Source organism: Leptinotarsa decemlineata, unplaced genomic scaffold (assembly GCF_025532065.1).
Source record: "Leptinotarsa decemlineata unplaced genomic scaffold, Ldec_3_MD MMD2_tig00003798_RagTag_RagTag, whole genome shotgun sequence".
Classification (NCBI taxonomy): domain Eukaryota; kingdom Metazoa; phylum Arthropoda; class Insecta; order Coleoptera; family Chrysomelidae; genus Leptinotarsa; species Leptinotarsa decemlineata.
In genome coordinates this window covers 534,667-548,935 of record NW_027412596.1, presented here as the reverse complement: position 1 = coordinate 548,935, position 14,269 = coordinate 534,667, and the positions used below count along the sequence as shown (strand labels likewise).

General features: G+C 33.1%; 2 protein-coding genes across 2 annotated transcripts in view; one reads left to right on the top strand and one right to left on the bottom strand.

Annotated features, from left to right (window-relative positions):
• LOC141483653 (twitchin-like) overlaps positions 1–14,269 on the bottom strand; it is a 437,930-nt gene that overhangs the window by 49,350 nt on the left and 374,311 nt on the right. The window lies entirely within an intron of this gene.
• On the top strand, positions 7,138–8,088 carry LOC141483635 (uncharacterized). The gene is made up of 3 exons (XM_074178400.1): positions 7,138–7,450; positions 7,504–7,694; positions 7,799–8,088. Exons 1-3 carry the CDS (start codon positions 7,329–7,331, stop codon positions 8,086–8,088), a joined length of 603 nt encoding a protein of 200 aa, XP_074034501.1. The 5' UTR covers positions 7,138–7,328.

Genomic DNA, 14,269 nt, shown 5'->3' with positions numbered 1-14,269 from the left:
ATAAAATAATTGTAGAGAGTTTGTAGAAACATTTTGTCAAAAGATTGAATTTGAATTGATATAACTTTGTTTAACAATTTTAAAAAACAAATAGTTGATGTTCATGGAAATATATAGTATGTTTGATCTATAACAAATTGTCAGAGAAAATTCGTGTTTGACTTAACAAATTTATATTATTTCTTTATATTTATATATTTATATTATTAATTTGATTTATCTCATGCACACTCGATGAAATCTCTATTTGTGTATATATATATATATATATATATATATATATATATATATATATATATATATATATATATATATATATATATATATATATATATATATATATATATATATATTTCGACGTGTTCGAAATGCAAGGAAAGGAGAAAATGCATAAAATTCCTATCAATCCACAAGTTTCTCTATATTTTAGTAATACATTTAAAAAGATTCTCTCCAACGGAAAGTAGAGGCAAATTGAATGATGTCATCGAATTTCCTCTAGAAGGATTGGATATGGACAATTTTGCAGGAGAAAATGTGGCTACTTGTTATAATCTATATGCACTTTTAAATCACAGTGGGACTACTAACAGAGGACATTATACAGCATACTGCAGACACCAGTATACTAGCGCGTGGCACAAATACAACGATTCACACGTGTCACCAATTTCACCAAAGTCGCTTGTGAGTGGAGAAGCATACGTCCTCTTTTATGTAAAGGATGGAACAAAATCGCGCCTTTAAGATAACCGAGGGAAAGTTTTACTCTTAGTTTCTTCAATTTTGTAATTTTTTTCAACTTCTCATTTTTGTAATTTCTCTTTCACTAAATATACTCTATTTGAACAGAAAAAAAAATATTGTTTGAATAATTGAATTGAATAAACTGATGTCGAATTTTCAGTTGTTAATAGTGCTGGTATAGTGATAAATAAATAGCGTCGATTGAACTGAACTTTATTATTCGACATACAAATAGCGACTCAACTCCTTCCTTCTCAAGGGACCAGGCCTGTCATTACATTTTAGACACTGTTGCCGGTTTTAACAAAAACATGTGAAAACAAATATACACAATTTTAAACATACTCCCCCCTTTGAAGGGTACCTTCAAAAAAAAAATATTCATAATAAAATTAAAAAAAAACAGATAACAATACATTATATATCTATCTCATTTTGAATTGGTAATGGACATAAATGTCTAACAGCACGCACAATTGTTTTATTAGACACTTTGAGTTCTGCCACACGGGAAACTTCATCTTTTCCAGGGTAGAGACTGAGTATACGCCCTAAAGACCATTTACACGGAGGTTGTAGATCGTTCTTAATCAGGACCAAGGTGCCTTCGTGAAGTGGGGTGGGTAATTTCTTCCATTTATTATGAGGATGCAATTGCGATATATATTCCTTTTTGAAACGAATCCAAAACTGCTGGTACATTTGCGTTAATATATCCAAACGGGATAGTCTTCCTGTTGAAGTTGTGGTTAAGTCAGCATCGGGAATGGAGGAAATAGGACGACCAATAAGAAAATGTGATGGAGTGATAGAAAGTAAATCATTGGGATCGGAAGAGTTTGTAAATAAAGGTCTTGAATTCAAGATACCCTCGACTTGAATTAATAGTGAATTGAACTCATAAATAAGGTTTTTGTTAAGCATACATCGCTTTAAATGATGTTTCATACTCTTCCCATAGGCCACCAAAGTTAGGCGTATATGGAGGTATGAAATGCCATCTGATATTATTTTCATTTCCATAATCAATTAAAGAATTAATATTACCTTTAAGAAAGAAACCCATTTCTTCAAGTTCGTTTCGAGCACCAATGAAGGTGGTTCCATTGTCTGAGTAAATATCATTGGGTATTCCCCTTCGTGATGTGAAACGTTTAAGACAAGATAAAAAACATTCTGTTTTTAAATTGGAGACTAGTTCTAAATGAACTGCCTTAGTGCAGAAGCACACAAAAACACAAACATAACATTTCAATATTTTGGATCCACGTCCTAGTTTATCTTTTAAGGAAAATGGTCCTGCAAAATCTAGACCAGTACACTGAAAAGGCAAGGACGGTTTCACACGAGTTTCTGGTAAACTTGCCATTGGACACTCAGCAAATTTTGGATTAAATTTGGCCAGTAAAATTGTCGAACTGAAGATAGAAGTAGCTGAGGCCCAGGATGTAATAAAATTTTGTGTTTGTGTTCAAAGATTAATTTAGTTAAAGGATGGCTGGATGATAGCAAGATAGGATGTTTTGAATTTGTATCTAATGAACTTAAGCGAAGTCTTCCACCTACTCTGAGTAAATTGTTTTCGTCAAGAAAGGGTGATAAACTACTGAGTTCATGTTTAGGTGGGAAACCCTTATTTGTTTTCAAATAAGATATTTCTTTATGGAATGATTCTAATTGAGATAATTTCAATAATTGAAGAAATTCATAATTGATTTCTGAAAGAGTCAGTATTCCATACGTTCCATTTGAAGGTAATTTTCGAGAATTGGACATAAATCTAAGACAATATGCTGTAACGTTTTTCAATGTTTTGAGATCTGAAAATGTAAAAGATAGATCAAATGGTTCTTTGCTTGTATTAATTAGCACAGTTTGTATTTTCTTCAATTCTGGAAGTTTAATGTCTATAATTATCATTAATTATCATTAATTGAATTGTATAAAAGATCAGGTCCGTTCCACCACAGAAAGCATTTATTCAGGTTTTCAGGAAGAACTCCTCTCGATGCCAAATCTGCAGGGTTTTCTTTTGTATTTATGTAATGCCATTCATCAATATTAGTTAAATTCTGTAATTTGGACACACGGTTGGCTACAAATTGTTGTAGCAGATTAGGATCTTTCCGGATCCAACACAATACTATTTGTGAATCAGTCCAATAAAAAATAGGTACCTTTATTGATATAGCTTTGACCACTTGTTCTACTAGCTGGGCTCCCAGTAAGGCAGCGCATAATTCTAATCTTGGAATTGTGAGGGGTTTCAAAGGTGAAACTTTGCTTTTAGAACAAACTAAACGAGAAACGTAATTTCCGGCTGAATTTTTGCTTCGAAAATAAATGCAACTTGCATAAGCTTGTTGAGATGCATCACAAAAACAGTGAATGTCAATTATCGATTGGTTGTCACTTAAAGAACATCGAGGAATCTTCAAATTGTTAAGCTCATTTAGTTGATTGTAAAATTTGGACCATTGGAGAAATATATTTGGAGGAACATTTTCATCCTACGACTGTTTGAGAGCCCAAAGGTTCTGAATTATAATTTTTGCAATAATGATTACTGGAGCAAGAAGTCCTAACGGATCATAAATTTGGGCTATAATGGATAGTATTTGTCTTTTTGTAATGGAACTAGTTAAATGGATAGGGGAAATTTTGTAAGTCAGATTGTCTTTTTTATTATCAAGTTGAATGCCTAATGTTTTGCAACTTTCATAATCGCCGACAGTTAAAATTTCATTGGATATGTCAATGCAAGGGATATTTTTTAAAATGTGTACGTCATTTGCACTCCATTTTCTAAGAATAAAATTTGCGGATCTAAAAATAGAAGATATGTCTTTGCATCTACCTTGCAACTCTTCTAAATCATTGGACCCGGTTAACAGGTCGTCTACATAGAAATAGGACAGAATTGTTTTTGAAGCTATAGGATAGTTAGTTTGATTTTGTATAGCTAATTGATTAAGGCATTTGATGGCTAAATATGGTGCGCTCGTGGTACCATAAGTGACTGTATTGAGTTGGTAAGTAGTAAGTGCTTCACTGGGAGTATCTCTCCAGAGAATTAGCTGAAGTGGTCTATGGTCCGGATGAACCCAAATTTGCCTATACATTTTACTGACGTCCGCAGAAACAACGTATTTGTACAGTCGAAATCTGATTAATATATTAAAAATATCGTTTTGTACTTTTGGCCCTACATACTCTAAGTCATTTAAAGACCATCCAGAACTGGTTGGACAGGAACCATCAAATACAACTCTTAATTTGGTGGTATTACTGCTTTCTTTTAAGATACCGTGATGAGGTAAATAATAATTGTGGTTATAACTGTTAAGTGTTTCTATCTTAGTCATATGACCTAACTGCAAGTATTCATGAATAAAATCCCTGTAAAAATTGTAAAACTCAACATTTGTTTGAAATCGTTTTTCTAATGCCAAAAATCTATTAATGGCAGTTTCCTTTGAATCACCTAACTGTTCAGTTGAGTGTTTCAGAGCCAATTTTACAATGAATTGTAAAATGGTGGTTTTTAAAAACAATTCTTCACACTGAATGTCATCCTTTGACATATTTAGAGGTACGTTTACTTCATTTATTTCCCAGAACTTTCTTAGATGTTTGTCTTCTGGCACGAAATCTTTTAAAAAGTTGCACGAAGAAAACATTGATGTGTTAATAGTAGCGCCAGCGACAACCCAACCCAATTTAGTGTTTTGTAAAATTGGGCCATTTTTTCCAAGTTTAATATTGCCTTGTACGAGTAGATCCCAGAACAGACTGGAACCTATGATCATATCTATTTTTTGTGAAAGATAAAATTCTGGGTCAGATAGACAGATGTTTTCTGGAATTGAGAAGAAAGTGTTTATTTTCTCGGAAGGAATGGTACAAGTGAAAGGTGTTACATAACAACACAAATCGAATTGAGAATTATTAATGTTTGAGAAAATTGAGAAAATGTAAGTGTAACTTTCTGTGTTAAGTTGGAAACAACTTGATTTATTCCTATAATTGATAGTTTGGCTGTAGTCAATTGCAAGTTCAACCTTTGAACACATTCTTTGGTTATTAAATTGGATTGTGCACCAGAATCCAAAAGTGCCCTGCATTTATGGAATTTTCCAGTACTATCCTTAACTTTAAAGGTAACTGTTGACAATAATACAGTGGAATTTGGAACAGGATTAGTTATTGAATAATTTTGACTGGTATTTGCAACCCCTGATGGAATAAAATTGTTTTGTGAACTAGTACTTTGTTCATCAGATAAATCAGAACTGCTTAATTGATTAACAGAATTTTTATTAGTATTTTCATTAAATTGTTGAATATCGTTATGTAAAAGAGTGTTATGCTTGCGTCTGCACCTGCGGCAGCTACCACTGTTGCATGTATCTTTCGAATGTCCAGTACGCAGACAATTGGAACACAACTTCAATGCTACAACTTTGCTCCATCTCTCATTGATTGGTAATTTTAGAAAATCCTGACAAGTATAAATTGAATGGCTTTTTTTACAAAAATTGCATTTTATTTGATTCAAGGATACATTCACTTGGGACCGTGTAGAAATAGATTTATTATGAGAGACATTATTTTTACATAAGTTAGGTTCTTCCTGAGATTGCAAGATATCCTGTCGTTCTTTGAGAAACTCCAAAAATTGATCAAGAGTAGGTAATTCTGTACTAATGTGATGCTCTTTCCACTTATTCTGACTTATTTTGTCTAATTTATTGTAAATTACATGTATGATAGTCATATCAAATAAAGTATCTTTTGAAAGCTTCATACCTTCCAAACAGGACAGATGTTTGGAAATGTCATCTAGCATACTTCGGAATTGTAAAAATGTATTTATATTTATTGAATTGATATTGAAAATAGATCTTATGTGAGTATCAACAAGGAAATTTTTCCTGTCAAACTTTTCGCATAACATTTTCCAAGCACCTTGATAGTCCTGTGATTCATCAAAACCTTCAATCGTTCTTTTCGCGTATCCATCTAGAGATGCTTTCAAAAAATTTAATTTCTGACCAGAATTCAAATTTGTGTTTGAATCAATAGTATTTAGAAAATTTCGTTTGAATTCAAGCCAATGATCGTATTCACCGTTAAAAGTAGGAAGTTTAATTTTAGGCAATAAAAAGTGTTGAAGTGAATCATTAACACTTGTGTTTTGATGTACTTGAACAGTTGAAGGCAACTCTTGACTAATAAATTCTGTCAGAATTGAAATGGCTTTATAATATTTGTCTTGAAATGATTCTCTTTCATCCATATGCGTTTCTAATTGATCGTCAGGACATTTTTCTTCTATTATTTTCTGCACATTTTCAAATTCACTTAATAATGTGACATTATTTTCGTACCGTAATTTAACATCATTGAAAGCAGGTGAAATTGTTTCATCTTGAATTGAATCAGTGTATTTAGATAAACAAGTCAATAGTATTTTAAGCGAACTACGATTTTTTATTAATTGCCGCAATTCCGCAGCACTCATCGTTAAACTACTTCAGTCGAAACCACTTAAAAACAGACCTAATGGTTTGCAAAAAAATAGGAAGGTAAACAATTGGAAAATAGAAGGAACTGACTTACTTATCAGCTCATTGTCTGCTATGCATAAATTCACCCAAACCAAAGGTCAAAAATTTGTCGTTGCTCGATATCCTTTACTGATTTGTCCAACTGTATGTTATTTTTTATTAGACTGGTTGATTTTATCTTCTATGAGTGCGTATAGTTGCCCATGTGGTTGACCAGCGATTCATCGAGACTCCAGATCCATAATTGATTTGGTCGACTAGCTGCTTTCTTTCCTTGATCGTTTTCAGATGTCTTATTCCAGAATAATTGAAGTTTTTTAATTGAAATTTCGTTGATTTATCACTATATGCGGCTCGAAGGACCAAGATTTGTTTGAATAATTGAATTGAATAAACTGATGTCGAATTTTCAGTTGTTAATAGTGCTGGTATAGTGATAAATAAATAGCGTCGATTGAACTGAACTTTATTATTCGACATACAAATAGCGACTCAACTCCTTCCTTCTCAAGGGCACAGTATTTTGTATACAGTAATTTCATAAAGGCTGATTTGTGGTTTGAATTTTCCTACGCGCAGACCCACGCGTCGATGTCTTAGGTCTGCGCAAACGACGAGTTTAAGACAGGCATGCAAACCTTCCATAGTTGTCGAATTTCATGGGTTTCACCCAACCTACTGTGGTACATTATTTTACAACTCGTGAAAAAATGTTAAAGGTGGTCTCTTATTCCATAAAATTCTGATTGCTGGAATATTACTGGATGAGACGTTGGTTCTTAGAAATATTCCATGTATTTTATTCGAAAATGATCATTTTGGCAAATCTACAATATTATGTCGGATAACGATAATTGTCACATTGGCAACAGTGCAAAATGCAATCATAACCTATAAAATACTGTGATTTTTGTTTATTTCGTAGTTTTCACGTGTTCTAAGTTTTGTTGCATATACTTTTATTCGTTTGCTAGCAGTGGGTGTTTTTTCTGCGAAATAGTGAATTGCAAGATGTTTACAGTTTTGCCTGAGTTTGTTTCCAAAAAACAATGCAAATATTGCGTAGTATGTTCAAGCAATTCGAGGGAAAATCCCCAATTGAGTTTTTTTAGGATTCCCAAAGATGATGCAAGGTAACTATCTTCTGAAACTGAAAAAAAACCCTTTACTGAGATTTTTTTCATAGGTGTGCTTCATGGAAGGCCATTTTGAAAGTGGATAAATTGAAGGAGTTCACGTCTGAAGAATGCTATTCCCGTTTTCGTGTCTGTTGTAAGCACTTTGGAAGTGATATGTTTGCCAATTTGCAGAAAAACAGATTGAAAAAAGAAGCAGTTCCCACCGGTTTTTCTGATGAAATAAACCCCTCAGAGCAAGGTAAAGTCAATCTAGAATAATGCAGTCCAGTAGTTGATAGTAGATAACTTTCTATTCTTGAAAGCAAAGCAATGAATTCCACCATACCTTTTTTTATTTTCAAGATAATCCCGTTGTTGATGATACTGGGATGTCGAACATTTCTGAGAGTGTAGCAGGCACCTCTCAAGGCAGGCAAACCTATGAAGATGTTACAGCTGATAATGTCAGTAGCAGAAAGGCAAGAACTGTTTCTCCTGCCAATACATCAACCGAAAAATGCAAAAGACTATTGAGTCCTGTTCCAGGCACCAGCTCGTCAATAGATTATGAAAATATTGAACTTCAATATTCCGATACCTCAGGTATGTATTATAAGTGTTTAATAAAGGCAACTCAGAAGTTTTTGTTATAAAATTCTATTTTTGTCTTAATGAAAAAATGTTGTAACCACATTTGCTACAAGAACCAGTCATGATAACTATTGATAAATGATGGTAGGTACATGCTTTTTTTTAAGACAAATTTATTCTGAACTATATAGGTACAAGAATATGAAAAACTTCTACAAATATTTCCAATCCAGTTTCTGAGACATATTGAGTATCCGAAATGTCAACTCGGAGAAGTATCATACAGTGCTAGTCAAAAGTCCCCTCCCCCCCTCGTATCTTTGGAACGGGTATACTTATAATAATGAAATTTGGAGGGTGGAAATAAACGGATGTAGGCTTCTTAACTGGTCATAACAGGTGACGCAATAGTCATAAATGACGTCACAAGGCCACTGTGACCAAAAATTTTAAATGGGACCCTATGGCAAGTGACAGCTCGTTTGAAAGGTATTGAAAATACCTATTCAGTCATACCAATTTTGTTTGGGTTTCGGCTGATTTTGATTGATAAATTGAAGAAATACGAAAATTATTGTTTCGCATTTAATTAATAAAGATTTTAAAGTATGCCTCTGGTTCATTGTCAAAAAGGTTGACGTGTTTGAATTATCTACTTGTCAAAAGTGTTTATACCTTGAAAATTTACCTAAGCTATTGTCTAACGAGACGTTTAAGTGTTTACATAGGCAAAATGGTACGTACTGTAGCCGACAAAGTAGCAGCTATCTTAATAATTGGTGAATGTAGAAACAATTTCCATGCAGCGGAACGACTGTTTAATGAGAGGTACCCCGATCGCCCTATATCGAGGGTTTATTTGAGGGATCTTCTTCGGAAGTTTGAAGCATCAGATAGTGTTCAAGATGCCAAACGATCTGGTCGACCAACAATTAGTGATGACAAAAAAATTGACATACTTGGAGATAGGGTAGTGAACCCTACTTCTTCCACAGCCCAAGTTGCGTCTATCTGTGAAGTCAGTCAAAGGACAGTACATAGGGTGTTGGCTAAAAACAAATTTCATCCATACAAATTAAAAATGGTGCACCAACTTTCAGATTATGACCCCGACCGAAGACTAGAATTCTGTGAAACTATGTCCGATAAAATGAACCAACAACCAGGCTACATACAGACAATTTGTTTAAGTGACGAAAGTACTTTCTTTCTCAATGGAAATGTTAACACTCAAAATGTGAGGTATTGGAGTGACACAAATCCTCACATCTTTCGTGAAAAACATACTCAATTTCCAGAAAAAGTGAATGTTTGGGCAGGTATTTTGGGAAACCACATAGTTGGGCCTCTTTTTCTCAATGCTAACTTAACCGGTGAATTGTATCTGGAGATGTTACAAACTGATATTGAGGCGTTAATTCTTGAAATTCTAGAAGATAATCCAGATGAATTCGACAACTTGAAAATAACGTTTCAACAAGATGGTGCTCCTGCACACTATTACGGTGCAGTAAGACGTTACCTAGATGAAGAATATCGTGGTAGATGGATTGGACGACGAGGTTCGATCGAATGGCCAGCTCGGTCACCGGACCTTATACTTAACTTAAGATTATATAATCGAGATTAAAATCATTTATCTATCTATCACTCATTACATGATGCTCAACTATAAGTCTTTACAGTTTGACTATTTATATTTAGATAATCTGGTCTTTTAATTTTTCTTCCATATCGAGTGGTGGTGTTTTCAGTGTGTGTTACTGGTTCATTATCATGATTTTTTGTAAATAAATCCTCATAATCATATTTCATTTTAGAAACATTGTTGTTAAATTTTTTCTTCGCAGCTCTTAAGTAAATTCTATTTCTCCTCACAATTGTGTTTGTATTCAAGATTTTTACTAGATAAGACCTGTCGTTATATATTTTCATTACGATACCTGGAGTCCATTTTTTATCTTTAATATTTTGAATGTAAATGTGCTGATTAATACTAAGTTGTGGAAGATGTCTAGAATTTTGTCGAAATAAAATTTTGTACATTCATTTTTATGTGTGAAGTAGTTTTTTTATTTTTTCCTTATTTTGTATTTTAGGTTTTAATTTATTTTCGAAGACAGGTAGAGCTCCCCGCATTCTCCTACTATTGAGAAGTTGAGAAGGACTTCCAATCTCATTATGTAATGGAGTATTACGTAACTCCAAAAGTGCCAAATAGATATCGGTATTGTCATATAAACATTTCTTTAATATATTTTTAACGGAGCTGATGGCTCGTTCCACGAGGCCATTTGATTGTTGGTGATGAGGACTTGAAAAATTGTGTTGGAAATTCCAATCTGTTGAAAAAATTTTGAATTCTTGCGATGTGAAGCATGGACCATTATCAGAATACAATTCAGTTGGAATTCCTTGCCTCGAAAATATCTCTTTTAAATGTTTGATGACATTTTGACTAGTGATATTTTTTTACAACAAGCAATTTCAATATACTTCCAGTAGTAATCAATAACAATCAAATAGTTACTCTCATTGAAAAGAAAAATGTCTACTCCTAACTTGTTCCATGGCGTGGAAGGTATGTTATGATTATTTAGGGGTTACATGCTTCACAATTATCACAAATATCATTAATTTGAGCTGTTAAACCAGGCCAAAATATCAATTCACGAGCCCTCATTTTCATTTTTTCTTTACCTATATGCCCCAAATGTAATCTATTTAAAGTATCTTTCCTAAGAGATTCAGGAATAAGTATTCTGTCACACTTGAAAATCAAACCGTTTATGTAACTAAGTTCATCTCTAAAAGGCCAATATGACTTGAGTGAGTTTTCTAAATTATTTTTATCATTTGGGAAGCCATTTTTAATTATTTTTATCAGAAGTTGTAAATGAGAATCTTCATTTATACATTTTTTTATTAACTCAATTTTTTTATCAGTTACAGGAAGGTTCCGTTCTATAAAACATATCTGCTGATCTAGATCATTCAAAAAATTGTCATTTTCAATAACATAGGCACGGGAAAGAGCATCTGCTATTTTGAGATTTTTACCTGGTTCATAAACAACTTTAATATTGTATTTTGACAATTTTAATAAAAGACTTTGAATTCTGGACGGAGCCTTAAAGATACTTTTAGAAAAAAGTGGGATTAATGGCTTATGATCTGATTTAACAGTAACATCGTCTCGCCCAAAAATATACTGATGAAACTTGGTGCATGCAAAATATATGGCTAGCATTTCCTTTTCGATTTGTGCCCAGGAAATTTGCGACTCTGTCAATGATCTGGATGAATAAGCCACAGGCCTTCCATTTTGTTTCAAGACCGCACCCAGCCCCTTTGAAGAGGCATCACAACATATAGTGATGGGTTCAGTTACTGAATAATATGAGAGAAGGGGAGGGTTCATTAAATATTTTTTCAAAGTGTCAAATGAATGCTGTTGTTCGAAATTCCATTGAAAACATACATCTTTTTTCAATAAACATCTCAAAGGCTCTGTTATTTTTGATAAGTTAGAGATAAATTTACCCAAATACGTTATCATTCCTAAGAATATTTCTAAATCTTTTTTGTTTTCTGGTGTTTTATAATATTGAATGGCCTTTATTTTATCGACATCTGGCTTAATCCCTTCTTCTGACAAAATATGTCCCATGTATTTTATTTCGTTTGTAGCTATTTTACATTTGTTTTTGTTCAATTTTATATTGTTTTTTCTACAAATTTTTAAAATATTTTCTAATCTTTGATTATGAATTTCTAAACTATTTCCCCAAATCAATATATCATCTATGTATGTGTCAACTCCGTCAATAGAATCAAAATACTGCCTTAAGATTTTTTGAAAAACTTCTGATGCCGAACATAAACCATATGGGAGACGCTTGTAAGAATATCTTCCAAATGGTGTGTTGAAAGTGCATATTCTAGAGCTTTCATGATCTAATCTTATCTGGTGAAAACCATTACTACAGTCCAAAACACTAAAATATTTGGCCCCCCTCAACTTATAGGTTATCTCATCTAGAGTTGGAATGTGAAAATGTTCCCTTTTGATGGCAACGTTTAAATGCTTGGGATCAATGCATATTCTTAGTTCTTTATTAGGTTTTTGAACTATTACCATGGAGTTGACCCAATCTGTTGGTTCAGTGCATTTTTCTATAATATCATTTCTTTCTAATTCATCTAATTTTGATTGAAGCCTTTTATGTAGTTTAAATGGAACCTTTCTAGAAGGATGGATTACAGGTGTAACATTTGGATTAATTACTATATGATGCTTTCCTATTGAACCAACACCTTCAAAAACATCACTGTATTTACTTAAAATACTAGAAGCTGTTTCCTTTTTTAATTCATTTATGTCATTTCTTTTTATCATTTGCAGTTTAACAATAGTTGATAAACCGAGAATGGGACTTTTATTTGTTTTGATAACATGGAATTTAATATTTTCATTTTGGTTTTTGTATTTACATGAAACGTAGCAAATGCCCAATACATTCAAAGTTTCATTTCCATAGGTGGTAACAACTCCTAGTTCTGTTTTATTTGTTATTAAATCTACTTGAAGCCTTCTGAAATAATTATATGGTAAAACATTGATTTGAGCTCCAGTATCAAGTTTGAAAGACACCTCAATAATATTCAACGAAAGTCATTTTTTGTGGAGGAAAAAATCAGTTTTTTATCGACCTTTTTTTGAAGAAAACTTTGGATAGTGGCGAAATGGCAACAAACTGATATCGGAGAGTACCTTGTATTACATCGAATATTTCAGTTGTCAATCAACAACATTGACATAATTTCATATTTCAAAACTTCTTTGACATCTGTCGAAGAAGTAAAGAAATAAGCTCTTAAAAAAGGAATAACTGCATATTTATTCGAATTTTTATCCATTTCTGAAGACGGAGGCAGATTTTGGCCTCCGAAACGTAAAAGATAAGTATAATTTCTTAATATTTTTTTGATAGGCAAAATTGTAAAATACGACAAGTTACTGATAAATAGAAGATTTTTCTTTGTGAAAAATACTTTGATTTTTACGCAGTAACTTATCGGGGTAAACTAAAAAGTTTGCCCTTCTACACTTGTATAAAGTTCTCCATTATAATTTTTATATTTTTTCAGATTGTGGAAGGTAACCATTACCCAAAAAAAGGTCGATAAAAAACCTCAATAATATTGTTCAAAAGTAAATTTTCATACCAATCAGCGTGGATTGAAAACATATTCATTTCAATACTTCCTAGAAATGAATTACAGCAATCATCAAAGTTTTCATCACTGAATTCGTCTACATGACTAATTGCATTCAAATTCCGCGATTGACACATTCTAGCAAAATGATTAAATTTCGCACACACTTTGCACTTAACTCCTTTCGCAGGGCACATTCCAAAAGCATGAGTAGAACCGCATCTTGAGCATTTGTTCTGTTTACTGTTTTGGAACACAGCTGATGTTTGGCTACGGCCATATTGATGACCAGAGTGACGTGGGTATGACGTAGATGCGTGCGCTTCTGTAGCTTGCTCAGGTGTAGAAACGAATGATCTGTTTTTAGTAACGGCATTTTTTTTTTGAATCGGCATTTTTTGCTTACTTGAATTGTTTCTTGTTTCACCCAAGTCATCAATTTCCAACGGATTTGTCCCTTTTGAGATTTGTTGAAGCTGTTTGTCCGCCTGTTCTGATGTTTTGCAAATCAAAACTGCACTTGACAAAGTCAGGTTAGGCTCTCTTATCAGTCGGTTCTTCAAAGAAATATCCGATAAGGCAAGGATGAGACGATCTTTGATCAAACTGTCCGTTAAGTTTCCAAAGCCACATGATGCACTCAATCCTCTTAGAATGTTAACGTATTCTTCAATACTTTCTTCTGGACTTCTATCTCGTGTAAAAAATAAGTAACGTTCATATGTATTGTTTTTCTGAGGGATGAAATATGAATCAAATTGTTTGATTATCTTTTCATAAGCAACTTTGTCCGTATCCTCCTGCCACTGAAAATGATTATATATTCGTACAGCTCTGTCCCCAATGGTATTCAAAAGCAGGGATCCTTTGTAGTCAGAACTGCATTCCTTTTGACGGGATGCTGCTAAATATATTTCAAACTTTTGCTTGAAAAATATGTAATTTTCTGCTGGGTTCCCATTCCAGTCCATTTCACTTGGAATTTTTACGTTTGTATTGACAACAGACATATTGTTATACTAC